Source organism: Ictalurus furcatus, chromosome 23, assembly GCF_023375685.1.
Source record: "Ictalurus furcatus strain D&B chromosome 23, Billie_1.0, whole genome shotgun sequence".
NCBI classification, from domain to species: Eukaryota; Metazoa; Chordata; class Actinopteri; order Siluriformes; family Ictaluridae; genus Ictalurus; species Ictalurus furcatus.
The window spans coordinates 12,152,190-12,174,823 of NC_071277.1; the positions used below are offsets into that span (position 1 = coordinate 12,152,190).

Genomic DNA, 22,634 nt, shown 5'->3' on the forward strand with positions numbered 1-22,634 from the left:
ACTGGGTATAAAAAGAGTATCTTAGAGAGGCAGAGTCTTTCAGAAATAAAGATGGGCAGAGGTTCACCAATCTGCGAAAAACGGTACCTACAATTTGAGGAACAGTTTCAGAATAATGTTCCTCAACGTAAAATTGCAAAGACTATGAATATCTCATCATCTACGGTACAAAATGTCATCAACATTTTCTAAGAATATGGAGAAACAAGGGACAAGGGTGAAAATCAATATTTCATTCCCGTGATCTTCGGGCCCTCAGGTGGCACGGCATTAAAAACAAGCATGATTCTGTAAAGGAAATCACTGCATGGGCTCAGAAACACATCCACAACTTATTGTCTGTGAACACAGTTCGCCGTGCCATCCACAAATGCTGGTTATAGCTCTATCATGCAAGAAAAAGCTATTTGTGAACATGATCCAACAACACTGCCTTCTCTGGGCCAAAGTGGAAAACTGTTCTGTGGTCAGACAAATTGAAATTTTAAATTCTTTTTGGAAACCATGGACGCTGCATCCTCTAAACTAAAGAGGACTAAAGAGGAGAGAGACAATCCGGCTTCTTATCAGCGCTCAGTTGAAAAGCCTACATATCTGATGGTATGGGGGTGCACATTATTATTGCCTATGGAATGGCCACATCTCTAAAGGCCCCAATCAATGCTGAAAAGTATATAGGTATGCATACAGGTTTTAGAGCAACATATGCTTCCATCCAGATTCCATCCCATCTTTACTTCTGAGATACTCTGCCTCTCTAAGATACTCTTTTTATACCCAATCATGTTACTGACCTGTTGCCAACCTAATAAGTTGCAAAATGTTCCTCCAGCTGTTTCTTTTTAGTAACGCTTACTTTTCCAGCCTTTTGTTGCCCCTGTCCCAACTTTTTTGAGACATGTTGTGGCCATCAAATTCAAAATGACCTAATTTTGTTCCTTAAAATGGTACATTTCCTCAGCTTAAATATTTGAATTTAACATTTTTTAATTAATTCTGCTGCTATCATCATGAGTTACATAAATAAAGATTAGTGAGCCTGTTCCAGAAGCAGCTTTGCAAGTTCAAACCATGACACTACCTCCACTATGGTTGACTGGTGAGCTCATAAGTTTTGGATCATGAGCAGATCCATACTTTCTCCACACTTTGGCCTTTCCATCACTTTGGTAGAGGTTAATCTTGTGAATTCCAGTCTGGCCTTCTGATTGTTACTGTTGATGAGTGATTTGCATCTTGCCATATAGCCGCTCTTATATTTCCGCTCTCAAAGGCTTCTTTGAATGGTGGATTGTGATACCTTCACCCCTGCCATGTGGATGCTTTTGGTAATGTCACTGACTGTTGTCTTGAGGGTTTTCTTCACAGCTCTCACAATGTTTCTATAATCAATTCCTGTCACCTGGTTGTAAGTACACCAGTGCTTTATTTCTTTATCAGGACATTCCAAAATTGTTGTATTAACCATGCCTAATGCTTGTGTTCTGATTGAATTTCTCCCATAGGCATCTTTCTGCTCTTTATATTAGTTTATCCTTTCTAACAAATATATGTAAATATCAGAAAAAGAAAGCTGAAATTCTGATGTCTCATATTTCATCTTTTCAACAAGGCCAGTTCTTTTATTTTGCTATACACTTAACAGTTTTGGATTTGAGCAAAACCACCCCTAAATAATCAGCAATTGAAAACCAACAAATTACTACAGTAGCATTAAATATAGTCAGTACAATAAGTTACTTATGCCTATTGTAGACCATTTTCCAAATTTGACTCATGCACATCAATGAATAAAACCCTCATACAACAGAAAGAAGAATGGAGGTTTTCATTTCTTTAAACTATGGCATATGCAAAAAAAAAAAAATAATAATAAATTATGCGTTTTGTTTCTGTCATTACCAAGCCTTGATACCTTGCTTGTTGATTATGATTTTGACTTTGTTCTTGTTTTCGACCTCGTCTTTTTGCCTTGCCTTGCCTTGTTTGGACTGTTTGCCTGATCGCCTGGCCTCTGCCTGTCTTTATTATTGATTTCTGCCTGATTCTTTGGACTTGTACGTCTTGAATTAAACTATTAACCTGCCCTTACTTCTGTCTGTGCCTCCATTATGTGAAAGAATCCTTCGCCTACAACATGGAAGCAGCTGGAGAGCGAGGAGAGTGTCATGCTAGAGTACATGGGGATGTCTGGTCACCATTCATGTCAGTCCAGTTTCCCCAGTGGACTGACATAGACCTCCCAGATCCGAATTATGGATTGTGTGACTACCCGAGGCAGTTCATGTTCCACTGCCAAATGTACTTTTCACACCTGATGAACCACAAGCCGGACAAAAGGCAGTGGCTCGGGTTCATTGTGTCCTGGCTTTATGGCCTGGCCTACCAATGGGCACAGCATCTGGCCAGTACAGGGTACAGTGCCCTGACCCAAGTAACCCAAGTAACTCAGAGCTATTTTTAAAGGAGTTTGGGAATCCAGGGCAGAACTGCAACGTGGATGAACTGTTGAGAGGAGTCAGCGTAACAGGCCAGCATGATCTGCCGTTCCACACTTACTATGAGTGGATTGACAGGGTGGCCTCCACAGCTCAGCTTCATTCCCCGGCCGACGGGGCAGTGGTGGGGGTGACACAGACCTGCAAGACCGAGGGCTGCTGTAAAGAAGCCCAGCTACAGTGTCCTAACTGTAGTAAACTTGGGATACCCGGATCATATTTCTGCTCTCAGGAATGTTTCAAGGGCAGCTGATGTGCCCACAAATGGCTCCACAAGAGAGCAAGAGCAGAACTGCAGCATGAGACCCACAAAGTGGTCTCCCCTGCAGAGCTCCAGATGGAGGTCAATGTGGTAACCTCATCTCCAGAGTTCCAGCCTGAGACCCACGAGGTGTTCTCACCTACAGAGCTCCAGCCAGAGGTCAACGTGGCGACGTCATTGCCAGAACTCCAACCTGAGACCAACAAGGTAGTCTCACCTGCTGAGCTCCAGCCAGAGGTCAACATGGTGACCTCCTCCCCAGAGCTCCAGCACAAGACCCATGAGGCTATCTCATCTCCAGAGATCCAGCATAAAGCCACGTTCCTGTCCAAGGTTAAAGAGACGGCCTCCCAAGACACGTTCCCGTCCGAGGTTGAAGAGGTGGCCTCCCAAGACACATTCCCGTCCGAGGTCGAAGAGACGGCCTCCCAAGCCACGTTCCTGACCGAGGTCGAAGAGATGGCCTCTCAAACTATGTTCACGCCCGAGTCTGCTGACATGGACAAGCAAGTTCTGCTCACACCCGAGTCTGCTGACATGGCCAACCAAGTTCCCCTCATGCTTGAAGCAGACGTCATGACCAACCAAGTTTTGCTCAGGCTTGAGACTGACGACACAACCAACCAAGCTCTGCGTACACCTGAGTCTGGTGACACAGCCAACCAAGTTCAGCCAGCAGAGTTGGTGAAGAATGACACTCAGCTTCTCTGCACGGCTGAGGATGTCGCTCTGCCTCCCTGGTCCGCTGAGGATGTCGTTCCGCCTTCCTGCTCCGCTGAGGATGTCGCTCCACACTCAAGAAAGGCAGATGAGATGGCCCACCAAGACAAGCCCATGTCTAAAGCTGACTACACAACTTCCCAAGCCTGGGTTTCGTATAATGACCCCAGCGAACCAGCCCCAGCTTCATATCTGCTCCTCGGCTAATTGAGGAACCTGCTACTTGTTGGACAATGCCTGCATTGGAACCTGAGGGGCTGTGTGAACATTTTGCCCAGAGGGCCAGGACCGCTGGGGGAGGGAGTTTATTTTGGCACCTCGGGGAAATGCTCCGGGAGGGGGGGGGTTGTTCTGTCATATCACAGCAAGCCAGTGACTACATTTCCCATCCTGCACTGTGGCCTACAAACATGTCCACCATGGACACTCCATGGACAATTCCCAGAATACTCACCTTCATACCTTAATCATGCACACCTGCATCCAATTCACAACACAATCACAACCACAGTTTAAAAGGACCTTCTATGCATTCACTCTTTGCGAAGTACATGCTAAGTTACATTTTGTTTCTGGTGCTACCAAACCTTGAGCCCTTGTTTGTTGATTCTGGTTTTTACTTTGCTCTTGTTTTTGACCTCGTCTTTTTGCCTTGCCTTGTTTGAACTGTTTGCCTGATCACCTGACCTCTACCCGCTTTTGTTTATTGATTTCTGCCATTTATTGATTTGTACTTCTTGAATTAAACTATTAACCTGCACTTGCTTCTGTCTGCGCCTTCATTACATGACCTATAATCTTTAAAATACAAATACAGTTTTATATATATATATATATATATATATATATATATATATATATGTGTGTGTGTGTGTGTGTGTGTGTGTGTGTGTGTGTATATATATATATGTGTGTGTGTGTGTGTGTGTGTGTGTATTTATGTACACACACAGGTGCATCTAAAAAAATTTGAATATCGTGGAGAAGTTTTTCCCTTAATACAAATAGTGGAACTTTCATATATTCTAGATTTATTACACATAAAGTGAAATGTTAAGCCATTTTTTATCTTGCTGATTGTGGCTTACAGCTCATGGAAATCAAAAATCCAGTGTCTTAAAATATTAGAATAAAGAATTTATAATACAGAAATGTTGACCTGAGAAGAGCTCTAATCAGCTAATTAACTCAAAACACTTGCAAAGATTTCCTGAGCCTTTACTCTCTCAGTCTGGTTCAGTACACACAACCACAATCAATTTTCAGATGAAAGTAAATTTTCCATTTCATTTGGAAATCAAGGTCCCAGAGTCTGTAGGAAGAGTGGATAGGTGCAGAATCCAAATTGCTTGAAGTCCAGTGTGACGTTTCCACAGTCAGTAATGATTTTGGGTGCCATATTTTCTGCTGGTGTTGGTCCACTGTGTTTTTCAATTTGAGAGTCAATGCAGCCATCTACCAGGAGATTGTAGAGCACTTCATGCTTCCATCTACTAACAAGCTTTATGGAGATGCTGATTTCCTTTTCCAGCAGGACTTGGCATCTGCCCATCGTTTCCAAAACTACTAGTAACTGGTTTTCTGACCATGGTATTACTATGCTTGATTGGCCAGCCAACTCGCCTAACCTGGTATTGTAAAGAGGAAAATGAGACATCAGACCCAACAATAAGGTGACCACATTTAGGGGACTGCGAATCCACCAGGGAAGAGTGTAGTGCAGAGGTAAAGGCCAACAGCAACCTTGCAATACAATGTCACATCAGACAAGAGGGAACAAAAGCCAGGTCAAAAACCACAGCACTGATGGACCTATCGTCGTTGAGGGAAGGCAGGTAGGTGAGCTAGGCTACTAAAAAGAATGGAGGAACTGATGTCCTGGGCAAGGATGAAGATCAGGCCTGCTAAGTTCCAAAGTCTCTCGCTCAGGAAAGGGGTTAGGAATGACAAAACCATCTTTGTCGTGGGTGCTGAGAAAACCCCACTGCTGGCTGAACAGTCCATCAAAAGCCTCTCTAATAAGCCCATAACACATAGCACTCTGATAAGAGTGTGCTGTAACAGCTTTGTGATGGTCTGGCAAGGATTGAAAGGAAAGTACAAAGTGCAGTGCTACCACACCACACTGTATCAGAGAATGATGTGGCTGTTGAAGTTGTGTGAAATCCCCTTATCCACAGTAAGCAAGATTGATCAGAACACTAACTCCTTCATCCGAAAGTGGCTGGACTTGCTGCAATGCCTATCTGAAACTGGGAAGAACATCTTACAGCGGCTGCTGCAATCCATCAGCATGGGCTACAAGCAGGAGAACACCAGGCTAGTGTTGGAGTTTTGGGAGTCCACTGACCAGGCAGTGCGGAGTACCAATGTCCAGGTCCACAAGGGCTGCAAGTGGAAAGCCCGTGCTGAAATCGATCAGGTAATTAGTAGGCTGCAACACAAAGAGATCATCGGCAGCGTCCAGACAGGAAGGACATGTCTTGGGTGGCGAGAAGCTCTACTGGTGTGGTCCAAGGCTAGCAGGAAAGAGAGGAAGGAACTGGTATTGTCTGAGGTGACAAGGATGGAGGACAGGCACTATAAAACTAAGTCCATAGTACAGGGACAACAGGGGGGCTGGACAATTTGGGAAGGCATTGTAGGCATAAACATCAGCATGGTGGACCTGTGGAAAATCCCACAGGCAAGACTTAGTTTTCTTATCTGGGCACCATACAACACACTACCCTGCCCACTGAACCTGCATCGGTGGTTTGGCATTTGCAAGTTCTCAATCACATATGGGGGGACATGTTTATATGTAATTTTCCACTGTAAGGACAATCAGCTCTCCTTCCTGTCTCCCTGTAGCACTGTCTTAAACACCTTACGTTATAGACATTGCAGTTTATTGCGCTGGGCACATCTGCAGTACTCATGCCTCCCTGCAGCAGGCCTATGGTATGTTCATGCAGGTGAGCAGACACCCTAGGCATCTTTCTTCTGGTGTTTTTCAGAGTCAGTAGAAAGGTCTCTTTAGTGTCCTGAGTTATTGTAACTGTGACCTTAATTGCCTACCACCTGTAAACTGTTAATGTCTAAAGGACCGTTCCACAGGTGTATGTGCAATAATTGTTTATGGTTCATTGAACAAGCATGAAGAACATTGCTTAAACTCTTCCCAATAAAGCTTTACAAAATGAACTTTACAATACAGTCTCCTGAAAAAAGGGATCTTTTTTAAATATATATATATACATATATTAGTGCACAGTGGCTTAGTGGTTAGCACATTAGCCTCACACCTCCAGGGTCAGGGGTTCGATTCCCACCATGGCCCTGTGTGGGCGGAGTTTGCATGTTCTCCCCGTGCTGCGGGGGTTTCCTCCGGGTACTCCGGCTTCCTCCCCCAGTCCAAAGACTTGCATGTCCAAAGTGTCCATAGTATGTGTATGTGATTGTGCCCTGCGATGGATTGGCACCCTGTCCAGGGTGTACCCCGCCTTGTGCCCCATGCTCCCTGGGATAGGCTTCAGGTTTCCCCGTGACCCTGAAGGAAGGATAAGCGGTATAGAAGATGGATGGATGGAGATATATATATATATATATATCTCCATCCATCCATCTTCTATACCGCTTATCCTTCCTTCAGGGTCACGGGGAAACCTGAAGCCTATCCCAGGGAGCATGGGGCACAAGGCGGGGTACACCCTGGACAGGGTGCCAATATGTATATATGTACACACACACACACACACCAGCTACTAGGTTGCACTCAACGCCGGTCCCAAGCCTGGATAAGATGGGAGGGTTGTGTCAGGAAAGGCATCCGGCATAAAATCTGTGCCAATCCAAATATGCCAACAAATGATCTGCTGTGACAATCCCTAACAGGATCAGTGAAAACAACAACAACACACACACACACACACCGATCACCTTTAATATTGAAACCACTAAGTGAAGTGAATAACATTGATTATTTCATTACACCTGTCAAGGGGTGAGATATATTAGGCAGTAAGTGAACAGTCACAAAGTTTATGTGTTAGAAGCAGGATCTTGTCTTATGTACAGTCATGTACATAAGAATTTCAAAACTATTAAAAGTCTCAAACTTTTAATCAAATAATGAAATGTTTTTTGTAATAATAATAATTTTTTGGTTTACATAGCAAAATGGAAGGAAATAAAAATTTTAACTGTTTTAACACGATGGTATTTCACCATTACTTTCAAAGGGAGATAGTATTTTTGTCTTTGTCATGTAGACTTGCTACGGAAGCCCTATATCACGCAAGGTGTGAATTGAAAAAAATTCTAAGTCATTATTTTGAAATACTTAACTCAGTATTTCATCTTAGTATCTAGTTATTACTTACTAACTCTTTATTTCGACATAATAAAAAAATACCCAACAATCCATTATTTGATTTGATTATTTTAATTAATCCATAACTGTGTAGTCATTGTTACAAGCATTGCCTAATTGTCATACCGCCGCAAACCAACAAACCTACAAACATGGCCGACAACAACTACACTTACCAAAAACACATGGACATGGTCACCATCCCCGGAGTTCTAATCACTGAGTCACCTGTTTCCAATCACACACATACACCTCCTTTTAAGAGACTCTCATTCATTCAACAAGTTGCGAAGTATATGCTCAGTTGCTTAGGATCTCTGTCCATACCAAGCCTTTATAGCGTGTCTGTTTAATCTGTTTTTTGTTTTTTAACTTTGCTCACATTTACAACCTTGTCTCTTTGCCCTTCCCTGTTTGTACTGTTTGCCTGATCGCCTGACCACTGCCTGTTATGATTATTGACTTCTGCCTTATCCTTTGGACTTCTTCTTGTTTAATTAAACTGTCATTCCTGCACTTGCTTCTGTCTGCACCTCCAATTCGTGACACTAATAGCCTATTAATGTAGTGCTTTTCTGTAAGAAAATGGTTAGGTTGACCATTGAAGGACATTAAAATTAAAATTAAGATGGTTGTCTTTATAGGCAAAATGTATATTAATCCATATTAAAATCTGGATGTAACCTGCACTGAATTATCACCAATAAATAATTCATAAAATGCATAAATAAGCTAATCAGTTAAAACACACACATGTAAGAAACAATTAGGAATGGTTAAAAACAGTTTGACAGTGATTTCATGTGAACAAATAGAAGTATGGCTGTAAGGAATTGTGGTGACACTACTCCTTTAAGAGACTCATTGGCCAATTTTGAAGCAGCACTGAGCAGAGAGGGGAGAGGAGAAGCATACAGACTAACAAGCTAAAAAGTTAAAAGATTTTGTGAAGAGTTGATTTAGAAGCTCAAAAACGATACTTACCTGCTTGGGCATTTATGAAGATTAAATACAAGAAAACCACAATGTTTTTGGTGAGTTTCAACCCCTTTTACTTGAAGTGTTGTGAATGCTGTTGTGAAGTGAATGCTGTAAACGCTAGCAAAGAGCTAATGATGTAACTCTGGAGAAAGCCGCAAACACTATTTACCAGTAATAACTATGAGTTAGTTAAAGAAGCAAAGTGTGTATTTATATTGTGTTAAGTTGATTAAATGTGAGTTTGAGCTTATGTAAAGGAAAAAGATGTTCTCGGCCTGACGGCAGGAGAGAGGTACTTCTCTGTCGCTGTTCTGAGGCCTAGTTAAACATGTACAGTAATGTAGCAGTAGTGTTACGTTTCACAGAAATTGTAAAGGGGTATTTGCTTTTTTCATGTGGTTAGAATAATTTATTTCTTTTATGACCTGTTATAAAGGTCAGGGTTTTTTTTGTTGTTGTTTATGTTCCTGTTTGAAATTGGATTTTGGTCTGCCGCGTGTGGGGACTACGCACACACACAGACACGGGATACAAGATGGTGAGCCAAACCCATGGACAAAGTTTCTATAGACAACTCGGCCTCTTCATGCCAGAGAGGACATGCTGTGTATGGTGGGATGCCGGTAAACTCGCTGCCAGAGCGGTAGGAGTGTTGGGACTAATTTTTTCGCTTGGAACTGAACTGAACTTTACTGATCTTAATTGAATTTGAAGGTATAAGTGAAACTGAACTTGAACTGAATCTGAAGTGTTACTTCACATTATATTCTGTTTCATCATTGTGAATATTATGATTCAAGGTTTAAGAGTGTTTTACTTGAATTGACTTTGATTTGGAAATGACAAATGTTTTCTCATCTGTAAGGAAAGAAAAAAAAGAGTTAACTCAAGGGATAAAAAAAGAGAAAATAGGCACACCCTATTAACCTAAAATAAGATACTTAGACGGGTCTAATCTAATGAAATAAGCTAGGTAAACCAAATTATATGTGACCTAGGTGAAGGAAAGGAAAAGAGGAAAAAAAAGGATTAAAGTGGGTTCTACCTACCTTTTGCTATTTGCAGGACTATTCATTGGTTCTGATGTCTGTTTAATGTAGTGTCTTTGTTGACCTTCAGTAAACTGCCGGCTTTTGTATTTAAAGTACCTGGTCTCTGGTCTAATTTTTTCACCATTACCCCACTCCATCCGGACTAGAACTGGTCCAGTAGCTCAATAAAGTTGTATCAGAGCATACAAGTGCTACAAATTGGCGAACCAGCCAGGAGTGGTATAAACAGGTGTAGATTTACAACCAGAGACCAGATAGCAGTATTTATATTGATTCATGATGTAGGTGATTCAGACATCAGGTGTTAAAATTCCAAACTCAGTCCTAGTTAGTGGCTTAATAGACACAGAAGCTGACGAAGACCTTTATGACTTCCTAAAACAGTATGGCTCTATTCAGAGAAAAATACCAATAGACTTACCCCAGTCTGAACCAGGCCTACAGGTTATTATAGAGTTTACATATGGCACAGCTTTACAGTCACTCTCATCTATATTGCCATACAAGCTTGCCAGTAAAACTCAGACATTACTTACAATATCAAGACATTGGCAAGTGTTTACACTCCTGAAGTCAGCCAATCAGCTACACAAATGTATCTCTCAGAGTTAAAGGAGATCGCAAAGCAGAGTGGCAAGGACTTTGCAGATGTGCTGAGAGAAGAGCTCTCTCGCATCAGTGAGACTGTTGGCCAAGATGATTCAGGGAACCAAGAGGAAGACTCAGAAATGAGCTTGGATGATGATGATCAAGAACATGACAAGGTTGAGGCTGTAGCACAGGTGAGTCCTCAACCCAGTGTTCCTCCCACAGAAAATGTCCATATCCCTGAATTTAACCCGGCATCATCTCAACAACCCCACAAAGGAAACACTCAGCCTGGTCTGAGCCTTACAAATCTCTATCCTGCTGAACTTCAGAAAGTTGTTGTTGTACATATAGTCAAACATGGAGATGCTACAACCCAAGCAGCCACTTCATTAAGACTCTGACCCTTCTCTGGACGTGATCTTTGACTGAACAATGAAGTCGATTATGAAACATGGAGGTCCAATGCAGATTTCTTACTGAGAGACACACAACAATCAGATCTACACAAATCACGAAGAATACTCGAGAGCCTTTTGTCACCTGCTGTTGACATAGTGAAGCACCAGTCACCTCACTCATCCCCATCAATGTATTTGGACATTCTAGATTTGGCCTTCGGTACAGTTGAAGAAGGAGATGACATTTACGCCAAGTTTCTCAACACCCTCCAAAACTATGGTGAGAAATCCTCGTCCTCCTATCTCCAACGACTGCAAGTGATGCTGAACACCACCCTCAGGAGAGGTGGTGTAAATGCAACTGATCTAGACAGCCAGCTTCTGAAACAGTTCTGCAGAGGCTGTTGGAACAACACCTTGATATCTGAATTAAAGCTTGAACAAAAGAAACAAAGCTCACCTACTTTTGCAGAGCTGCTTTTGCTACTTCATACAGAAGAGGACAAACGCAATTCCAGAGCCTGTCACATTAGGCGGTATCTTGGTGCCTCAAAGCATAAGGTGTCATCACATTTTCAGGGTGCCTGTGCTCAGACTGTTGAAGATGGCAGAACATCACCACAAAGACAAGATCAATCAGAATCTGAAATACAAAACCTGAAAAAACAAAAAGCTGATTTGTGATCCAAGCTTTTAAAAATCATACAAAAAGGCAACAAATCTCAATCAAAGAAAGTACCCCCCAGAGCTGCCACTACCGAGTCCTCAGTTGAGAGTATCAGACCACAAAAAGCACAGCTTGGCAACCATGATGTGAACAAAAACCACAGTAACAAACCAAAACCCTGGTACTGTTTTATGTGTGGTGAAGATGGACACACAAGGCCCCATTGTGAAACTGAACCCAATCCCTCTCTTGTAGCCTCCAAAAGGGAACTGTTGAGACAGAAACGGTTAGAATGGGAAATGAGAAATGGTTCAACATCTGATCAGTTAAACTGACGTCAGTCACCATTGAGGGGCAAATGGGGGCTGAAACACAGGAAAAGTGTCCCAAAAAGAAATGGCACGCCTCATCAGTATGCTCATACTCAAAGCAACGAGCAGCAACCTTACCAAAAGGACTCGTTGGAGCTAAAATCACTGCACAAGTGACCATAGCAGAGAAAGATGGCGATTGCTTGTTAGACACGGGGTCACAGGTGACAACGATCCCAAACTCATTCTATCAGCAGAACCTGTCACACTTACCTATCTATTCGAACAACTTGCTCGAAGGGGAATCCGCTAATGGCCAAGATGTCCCTTACATGGGCTATGTTGGAGTAAATATCACATTCCCTAAAAGCTCCCTTGGCATGGATATTAAAGTGTCCACCTTAGCCCTGATTGTGCCTGACATGCGCTCAACACTGTCATCAGTCTTGATAGGCACCAACAGTCTAGACACCCTTTATGAGCAGTACTCAGATTGTGGACTTCAGAACTTCCAGTCATTGCCCTATGGGTATAAAAGTGTCTTCAAAACTCTTGAGATGAGGCAGAAAGTCGACTCCAGCCTTGGAGTTGTGAGACTACTCAGCAAAGACCCTGAGGTCATTGGTCCTGGTCAGACCAAAGTTATGGAAGGATCAGTCAAGTGCAGAACACCTAATTCTGGAAAGTGGGTAGTGGTCGAACCACTAAAGGCCTCTTGCCTACCAGGTGGCGTAATGGTTACAAATGGTTTAGCAAGTCTCCCAGCCAAACTGCCTCATTGCATAGCAGTGATCAAGAATGAGTCAGACCATGATATCACCATCCCTCCTAAGAGTGTGATAGCTGAAGTGAATGCCATCCAAAGTATTCAGCCAACCACCACTGGCAACCCAGACACTCCAACTAGACCTGACCGAAAACCAAACAGAGACTTTGATTTTGGAAACTCTCCAATACCAAATGAATGGAAAGAAAGGATAACTGAAAAACTCAACTCGATGCCAAATGTGTTCGCACAGCACGACCTTGACTTTGGACGCACTGATAAAATAAAGCATTACATAAAACTCAATGATGAAACAGCATTCAATCACAAAACAAGACCTATACACCCACAGGACATCGAAGCCGTGCGTAATCATCTCCAAGAACTTCTTGACGCTGAAATCATCCGCGAGTCAGAATCACCTTTCTCTTCACCAATTGTAGTTGTTAGGAAGAACAATGGTGACGTCAGACTCTGCATTGACTACAGAAAACTCAACCACCAAACAGTCAGGGATTCGTATGCCTTACCAAATTTGGAGGAGTCTTTCTCAGCATTGAATGGATCAAAGTGGTTCTCTGTACTGGATCTGAAGTCTGGCTTCTACCAGATAGAGATGGAAGAGTCAGACAAGCACAAGACCAGATTTGTCTGCCCACTTGGGTTCTTTGAGTTCAACAGGATGCACAGGGGATCACAAATGCCCCTAGTACGTTTCAGAGGCTTATGGAGTGCTGCATGGGAGAACTAAATTTGAAACAAGCCCTTCTTCATAGATGACCTCACAGTGTTCTCCCAGATGCTGCAGGAACATCAGGAAAGGCTGCTGAACGTGCTCAACAGGTTGAGGGAGTATGGCCCGAAATTGTCTTTTGACAAATGTAAGTTCTTCCAAACATCTGTCAAATACCTAGGGCACGTTGTGTCTGAAAAAGGGATCGAAACTGACCCAGAGAAGATTGCAGCCCTTAAAACCTGGCCAAAACCAAACAACTTGAAAGAGCTCAGAACCTTCTTGGGATTCTGCGTGTATTACCGTAGATGTATTAAGAACTACTCACAGATTGTGAAACCCCTCAATGCACTCACCGCTGGGTACCCACCGCAGCGGAAGTACAACAACCCCAAAGTGAACACAGAGAAATACCACAATCCCAAAGATGTCTTTGGTGAGAGGTGGACAACAAAATGCTGAACGGCATTTGAAACCATCATTGATAAGTTGACAACTGCCCCATCCTTTGTTTTTGCTGACCCCAAGTTACCCTACATCTTACATACAGATGTGAGTGCTGCAGGGTTAGGTGCTGCCCTATACCAGGAACAACAAGGACAGAGACATGTCATTGCTTATGCAAGCTGTGGCCTGTCACAATGTGAAGCCAGATACCCAGCTCACAAGTTGGAATTTCTTGCCCTTAAACGGGCAGTAACAGAGAAATTCCAGGACTATTTGTATGGCAGTCCATTCCTGGTTGTCACAGACAGTAACCCATTAACCTATATCCTCACTTGTGCTAGGCTCAATGCCACAAGCTACAGGTGGCTAGCTGCTCTGTCAACATTTGAATTTCAACTGCAGTACAGAGCAGGAAAGCAAAATCAGGACGCAGACGGGCTGTCCAGACGGCCACACAGTGGACTGACCAACGACCTCACATCACAGAAAGAGATGGAAAGGATAAGACAGTTTGCCCAAAGACATTTGTCTGAACCTGAACACCCAAACTAGGTAACTGAGGACACAGTCAAAGCCATCTGTGAGAAACACTTGGTTCACTACATCATGGAATATGAGCCTACAGAGACATCACCTGACACCACCTTAGTCATGTCACTTGCTCATCACCCAAAGGCCATACCAAAAAGCTTTGAAGATGAAGGTCGGCTCAATGGTTTACCCATCATCCCCCATTTCACAGCTACTGAGTTGATGGAAAAACAAAGAGCTAATAATGTAATCTGAGAAGTGATCAACCAGATGGAGTCTGAAGTGAGACCCCCACTATCTCTGAGGAAAGAACTCCCTGAGCTCTGCCTAATGGTAAAGTAATGGAACAGGCTTGAACTTGTAAATGGCATATTGTACCGTAAATGACAAGAGGGTGCACAGATATGTTATCAGCTCGTGCTACCAGAAGAGCTGAGGCCACTGGTCTTGAAGAGCCTGCATGATGACACTGGCCACATGGTCATTGAGCGTACCTTAGACCTTGTCAGGGCGCGGTTCTATTGGCCAAAAATGTCAGCTGATGTAGAAAACAAAATCAAGACCTGCAATTGCTGCATACGACGTAAGTCCTTACCTGAGAAAGCCACACCGCTTGTTAACATCACAGCTACAAGACCCCTTGAGCTTGTATGTATGGACTTTCTCACAGTAGAACCAGACTCAAGTAACACCAAAGACATTCTGGTCATCACAGACCATTTTACGAAGTATGCCATAGCAGTCCCCACTCCGAGCCAAAAGGCTCGAACAGTCGGCAAGTGCTTATGGGACCACTTCCTTGTCCATTATGGCATTCCTGAGAGACTTCATAGCGATCAAGGTCCCGACTTTGAGTCTAAAACAATAAAGGAGTTGTGTGAACTCCTCGGTACCCAGAAAATAAGGACTATACCCTATCATCCAAGGGGGAACACCGTTGAACGTTTCAACCGGACCCTACTTAACATGCTGGGAACCCTTGAAAATCAGAAAAAGAGTCAATGGCATGATTATGTCAAGCCATTAGTACATGCCTATAACTGTACTAGGAGTGAGGTGACTGGTTTTACCCCTTATGAACTAACGATTGGGCAACAGCCTAGGTTGCCAATCGACCCAGCCTTTGGCTTACCAGTCTACCACCAGCCAGGATCACATTCTCAATATGTCCAGAACCTGAAATCCCACCTCAAGAAAAGCTACCTTTTGCTGCAGAAAATGCAAAGAAAATAGCAGACCGCAATAAAGCAAGGTTTGATAAGCACATAGTTGAGTCCACCCTGAGAGAAGATGACAGGGTCTTGGTCAGAAATGTCTGCCTGACGGGCAAGCATAAGCTAGCTGACAGGTGGGAGTCAGATGTACATGTTGTCGTGAGACAATATAGTGACATGCCAGTATACGTTGTGAAACCTGAGACTGGAGAAGGTCTGCAAAGAATCTTTCACCATGACCTTCTACCGCCATGTGGTTTCCTTCCCATGACCCCTGTGGAAGGTGAAACCAGCAAGACAAAGAAAGTTAGGTGGCCAAAAACTCGACAACATCCAAAAGGCAACAGTTCAGGTGAAACTGATGGGAACAAATCCCAATCTGACCCTGAAGAATATTATCATGATGGTTATGGGAACATAAGAATAGAAACTCTACCTTTCAACCATACCTCTGAAACCATGGAACACCTAGAAATAACTGAACCATAACCTTCCACATTGACTGCTGTTGAGCAAGATCTTTCGGACATAGCTGAAGCTTTCCCTGGGGATGCTCCAGTAGACACTATTGACTTGAACCTACCTGATCCTGAAGAAAGTAATTCACCTGATTCTGGAGAGAGTAACTCACCTGAACCTGAAAGGAGAACCTTACCTGATATTGAGGAGAATCACTTACCTGTCAACCCTGAAAACCTACCAAGGGAGGATCAGAGTACTGTCCATTCTCCTACTCAAACCATTCTGAGAAGAAATGAAAACATAGTTGAAACTGAAAGTGGAAGGGAACACCTCAGAAGATCCACCAGAGACAGAAAGGGCACCAGACGACTGACTTACCCTGAACTAGGGAATCCATTAGTTCAAATAGTCCAGTCTCTATTTCAGAGTTTGAGTGAAGTGATCACAAACTCACTTACAGAATCTAGTTTTCCAGAACCACACAGAGTCATGACAGTGTAGGCTCCTAAGACAATGCACAGGGACATGCATTAGGTAAAGTGGGGAGGATGTAACCCACATTGAATTATCACCAATAAATAATTCATAAAATGCATAACTGGCCGCACGGTGGCTTAGTGATTAGCACGTTCGCCTCACACCGCCAGGGTCGGGGTTCGATTCCCGCGGCTCTGTGTGTGTGGAGTTTGCATGTTCTCCCCGTGCTGCGGGGGTTTCCTCCGGGTACGCCGGTTTCCTCCCCCAGTTCAAAGACATGCGTGGTAGTCTGATTGGCGTGTCTAAAGTGTCCGTAGTGTATGAATGGGTGTGTGAATGTGTTTGTGATTGTGTGCCCTGCGATGGACTGGCACCCTGTCCAGGGTGTACCCCGCCTTGTGCCCGATGCTTCCTGGGATAGGCTCCAGGTTTCCCCGCGACCCTGAAAAGGAGTAAACGGTTGAAGATGGATGGATAAAATGCATAAATAAGCTAAGAAACAATTAAGAATGGTTAAAAACAGTTTGATTTCATGTAAACAAATAGAAGTATGGCTGTAAGGAATTGTGGTGACACTTCCCCTTGAAGTGTCTGCACTGAGCAGAGAGTGGAGAGGAGAAGCAGACAGACTAACAAGCTAAAAAGTTAAAACTCTTTTGTGAAGAGTTGATTTAGAAGCTCAAAAACAATACTTACCTGCTTGGGCATTTATGAAGATTAAATACAAGAAAACCACAACGTTTTTGGTGAGTTTCAACCCCTTTTACTTGAAGTGTTGTGAATGCTGTTGTGAAGTGAATGCTGTAAACGCTAGCAAAGAGCTAATGATGTAACTCTGGAGAAAGCCGCAAACACTATTTACCAGTAATAACTATGAGTTAGTTAAAGAAGCAAAGTGTGTATTTATATTGTGTTAAGTTGATTAAATGTGAGTTTGAGCTTATGTAAAAGAAAAAGATGTTCTCGGCCTGACGGCAGGAGAGAGGTACTTCTCTGTCGCTGTTCTGAGGCCTAGTTAAACATGTGCAGTAATGTAGCAGTAATGTTATGTTTCACAGAAATTGTAAAGGGGTATTTGCTTTATTCATGTGGTTAGAATAATTTATTTCTTTTATGACCTGTTATAAAGGTCAGGGTTTTTTTTGTTGTTGTTTATGTTCCTGTTTGAAATTGGATTTTGGTCTGCCGCGTGTGGGGACTACGCACACACACACACACAGACACGGGATACAAGATGGCGAGCCAAACCCATGGACAAAGTTTCTAGAGACAACTCGGCTTCTTCGTGCCAGAGAGGATCTGCTGTGTACGGTGGGACGCCGGTAAACTCGCTGCCAGAGCGGTAGGAGTGTTGGGACTAATTTTTTCCCTTGGAATTGAACTGAACTTTACTGATCTTAATTGAATTTGAAGGTATAAGTGAAACTGAACTTGAACTGGATCTGAAGTGTTACTTCACATTGTATTCTGTTTCATCATTGTGAATATTATGATTCAAGGTTTGAGTGTTTTACTTGAATTGACTTTGATTTGGAAATGACATAAATGTTTTCTCACCTGTAAGGAAAGAAAAAAAAGAGTTAACTCAAGGGATAAAAAAAGAGAAAATAGGCACACCCTATTAACCTAAAATAAAATACTTAGATCTAATCTAATGAAATTAGCTAGGTAAACCAAATTATTTGTGACCTAGGTGAAGGAAAGGGAAAGAGGAAAAAAAAAGGATTAAAGTGGGTTCTATCTACCTTTTGCTACTTGCAGGACTATTCATTGGTTCTGATGTCTGTTTAATGTAGTGTCTTTGTTAACCTTCAGTAAACTTCCGGCTTTTGTATTTAAAGTACCTGGTCTAATTTTTTCACCGTTACCCCACTCCATCCGAACCTAGAACTGGTCCAGTAGCTCAATAAAGTTGTATCAGAGCATACAAGTGCTACATGTACAGTATAACAGTTCATTTTGGAACATACCCTGCATTGTGTAGTTTGTTTTTCCTCAATGATCGATGTGAAAGATTATTTGAAGCTCTTGACCTGTATCTGAACAATTTTTGCATTGTGCTGCTGCCACATGATTGACTGATTAGTTTACTGCATGAATGTGTTTGGTTATGGATTAATTAAATAATTAAATCTTATCATTTTGATTTTTACATTAAATAATCAAAACTTCCATGTTGGAATTCATTGTGTTGACATTGTTATGATCTATCCTAACATGATACTTAAAAAAAATCCTAGCATTTATTCTGCTATTGTATAAATATCAAATCATCATTAAGTGAATTACAAATCATTCATGCAATTCAGTTGACTTAAATATGATTAAAGTAACCTCTGCCTTACTGATTATATGAGAAACAGCATAAACAATAAGAATTATGAGTGAATATTTTTAAAAATTCCTATTGATGGATTGTTTTCAGTTTGCCCCTTGTTTGTGAATTTAAACCATACGTCTTGTGTATACGCGAAGTATAACATGCTTCTGACGGTACCAAGTCCAATTTCACATTATATCTGATCTGGGTTTGACCTTGACCTGTTTCCCAATTTTGTACTTTTTCTCCCTAGTTTACCCTCTTTACTGACTGCCTGACCTAAGCCTGCTTGTGACTTTGAAACTCCCTAACATTTTTTGGATTTGTCAAACTTTTCAAAGCACAATTACCTGCACTTGCATCTGTATCACCCTCCATTACATGACAATAACAAGTTAAAAAGTCAAAATAATGACATAGCAATTGGGGAATAACAATTTATTTATTTAAATACACCAAGGCTTGATTGCAGAAGAAGTCCTGGATGATTCTACAGGGCCATCACAGTCACCTGACTTGAACCCCATAGAAAATCTCTGGTAAGATTTGACGAAGGCAGTTGCGGCATGCAAACCCAAGAATATTACTGAACTGGAGGCCATTGCTCATGAGGAATGGGTTAAGATTCCTCAGGAACGCTGCCAGAAGCTATGCATCTTGTTTGCAGCAGGTCATAACAGCAAAAGGGTGTGCTACCAAGTACTAAAGATGCTTGCCATGAAGGGGTTGAATAATTTTTGAAACTGGAGAAGTCATTATAATTTGCATTTTCAGTTCAATTTGGGGAAACCACTTGAAGCATTCGCTGAATATTTCAATTTCTTTTGTTTGATTTGTTAATTGCAAACAGTTGAAAGTCTGTAAATTTTGACAGTAAACCTGATTTGCAATGGGGGTTGAATAATTTTGATTGCAACTGTATGTACCATAGGGCCAGAGGTCACTGCAGGAGAACCAGGGGACTTTGCTCGGAAAATTGGGGCAGCTGAGTGAGCAACTGAAACAGGAAAAGCAGAAGGTGCTGATCCTAGAAGGTCAACTTAATATTGCCACTGTCTCTCTACACAGCTTGTCAGAGGTACTGCAGTCGTCACTTTCAAATTAGTGAATTCAGGACTACTTTTTTTATAAATATAACACACTCACAAATAGCCAAATAATATCCAATATTACGTAATAATATTGTAACAGGTCATTATCTAACTGCTATGGTGATCTCTTCTTAGTTTCAGGAGAGGGTCTTAGACGTTGAAGGGGAGAGAAATCTCCTAAAGAGAAGCTATAATGCTTTACTGCTTAGGTGAGTTTTCTGCAGAACTCATCCAAAACAACCTAGTGCTTTTTTTTAATAACTAAGCCTATTCTATCAGATCACTATTAACATATTTGCAATAGCACACTGACTTTTCATTGGCCATTTGAATGCAGTCAAGCTATGCACGTTTGAATCTGAAGTAACCATACTGAAATATTTATTGATTTGCACCACAGCACTCTGTCTGCCCAGAGCCACCATAATGAACATGAGAGTGAAAAAGAGAGTGATAAACAGGAACTGGAGAACTGGAGAACTGAAATATTGATACTGGAGAAGAAGCTGGAAGATAAAAAAAGGGAGAGAGAAAAGCTGGAGCAGGAAAAAAAGAGGGTGGTACTAGACTATGAAAGGAGTCAAATGGAAAGAGCACAAGAAAGGGGTGAGCATATGAGAACATGTGAGCTTAAGACATAAGTTCAGGAATAGCCTGTTCATGCTGCAACATTTCATAACTTTCCATAACTTAATTGTTTTCTTATTTAGCCATGACCACTGCCCTTAGAGAAAAACGTCACTTCCTGGAGCAAGAAGTGCTACAGTACAGACAGAATGTGACATCCCTACAAGAGAGACTAGACAGAGTATCAAAAGTAAAAATGATTGACTGAATAGCGTTTTATTATTGTGAGTAATGGCACATACTGATAGTCTAACCTTTTTCACACTTTTCAAAGGATTTTCATATGGATGTGGAAGATCTTCATGAAGTTCTGATGCAAATTAAGGTTGGTGTGATTATGCCAAATAGATAAAGACTTAAAGTAAAAAGTAAAACAGCATTTACACAGAAAGTCTTTTTACATTTAATCTATCTGTCTTTGTCTCTCTCTTTCTCTCTCTGTCTCTCTCTCTCTCACTCTCTCTCTTTCTCGCAAAGGTTTTTCGACTGCAGCATGAAAATTGTAAGGGCCTGACTGTCCTGGTGAGTAATGAGAAGGTCAAGGACCCATCCCAAGAGCTGGCTGCTCTACAGGCCTCACATGCAGAAACCATACTAGAACTGCAGAAAACTCGGGAATTGTTGGTAATGCAACATAAGCTCAATAGTGACCTGCAGGTAACTAAACACACACACACACACACACACATTATAGAGAATAGATTGGTATACTGCATTTATGGCATGGAAATTCCAATAATAACTGTAATAAAGATGATAGTTCCACTTTACCAGGCTGACATGAAGACAGAGAAGAAGAGATCAGAAAGGGAACGAGAATGGAAAATGGAGGTCACTGAAAAAGACAAACTGTTGAAAAATAGGGCATTTCAAATCAACAGTTTACAATGTAAGAGCTGTGGGCACACTGGATATCTGCAATCATTAAATAAACATAAATTTTATTTAGTCAGTGGCATTGCTTGAAATGGCCACATATTTTTAACACTGGGTTTCAACTAATATTTTTTCTCTACTTATTATCTTAGCTCAGCTGAGAGAATTAACTTACCATCCTAGAAACTACAATAAGATTATACCACAGCAATACACATGGACAGGGGTGGATCAGGAGGTAGTCCAGACGATGGAGGGGAATACCATATTAAATCGGCTCCAGGATGGAGGATCCTTGCTTGAAATCAATCTCATGGGAGCCACGTTCACCCCTGTGGGACTGAGACTCATGAGACAGCAGATAAGTAGTACCAGTGGTCCCCATGAGTTGGTGACATTTTGTACTTACACGTTCCTTGACTTTGAAATGCACTCAACCCCACTAGTTTCAGGGACACAACCAAACTATGGCTTCACATCCTACTATGTCCTCACTGGCCACAGCCCCACCAAGCTTGAGGTTCAAGGAGTGTTTGCACATGTTGAAGTACATCAGGCACTAGGAGGAGTGCAATTCATAACCCAGGGCAGAGCAAGTATCCCCCTCATACAAACGCTACAGCACAGAGGAGAAAAAGTAAAAGGGAAAGTCAACATTACAGGTAAGAGGAACAATAAGGGCAGTTTATGCTACCTAATGAAACCACCATTTTGAAAGAGAAATGCTTCCCAGTTTTAGTCTTGTAGTAACCCAGCCACCTCTAACACAACTCTTAATTCAGATCTTAAACTGATATTGTCAGCACAGGATCTTGTCATGTAATGCTTGATGGAATGGGAGAATACAGAGCAAAGAATCTGAGACCATTCTTTCATACGGAATATCTCCAGGTCTGCTAGGGTCTTCCTAACTTTTTACCCCAGATCTTTTCAGTGGGTGTAGGTCAGGGGACTGGGGTGGCTGTGTCAAAAGCTTGATTATTTGTTCATTGAACCATTTTTGTGTGGAGTTGAATGTATGTTTTAGATTATTTTCCTGCTGGAAGACCCAAGCCAGATTTGCCAGATTCTTAGCTATGTTCAGCTTTGTTCTTAGGTTTTTAAGGTGTTACAGTGATGCATTTAGATGGTTAGAACCACTAACCATCTAACTAATGTCATGATTCCTCCTGATCGGCCATGTTGGAGAGTCTTTATATTATGCCAATTTTAGTGCAATATGACTCTGTTCCTGCCCTGATTGTAAAACAAACATG

The 22,634-nt window shown here is 42.0% G+C and overlaps 2 protein-coding genes across 2 annotated transcripts in view; both read left to right on the top strand.

The window, feature by feature from the left end:
• LOC128599577 (protein fantom-like) overlaps window positions 1-19,911 on the top strand; it is a 52,551-nt gene extending 32,640 nt beyond the window's left edge. The window contains exon 7 of the mRNA XM_053611318.1: window positions 19,716-19,911. Coding sequence (XP_053467293.1) covers window positions 19,716-19,773 — 58 coding nt within the window. The 3' untranslated portion in view covers window positions 19,774-19,911. The remainder of the gene's footprint in view (window positions 1-19,715) is intronic.
• Window positions 19,912-20,017: 106 nt separating this feature from the next.
• Window positions 20,018-22,634, top strand: part of LOC128599400 (protein fantom-like) — an 11,458-nt gene continuing 8,841 nt past the window's right edge. The window contains exons 1-6 of the mRNA XM_053610938.1: window positions 20,018-20,084; window positions 20,276-20,481; window positions 20,586-20,692; window positions 20,777-20,827; window positions 20,980-21,391; window positions 21,531-22,040. Of these exons, the coding sequence (XP_053466913.1) occupies window positions 20,460-20,481; window positions 20,586-20,692; window positions 20,777-20,827; window positions 20,980-21,391; window positions 21,531-22,040 (1,102 nt within the window). The 5' untranslated portion in view covers window positions 20,018-20,084; window positions 20,276-20,459. The remainder of the gene's footprint in view (window positions 20,085-20,275; window positions 20,482-20,585; window positions 20,693-20,776; window positions 20,828-20,979; window positions 21,392-21,530; window positions 22,041-22,634) is intronic.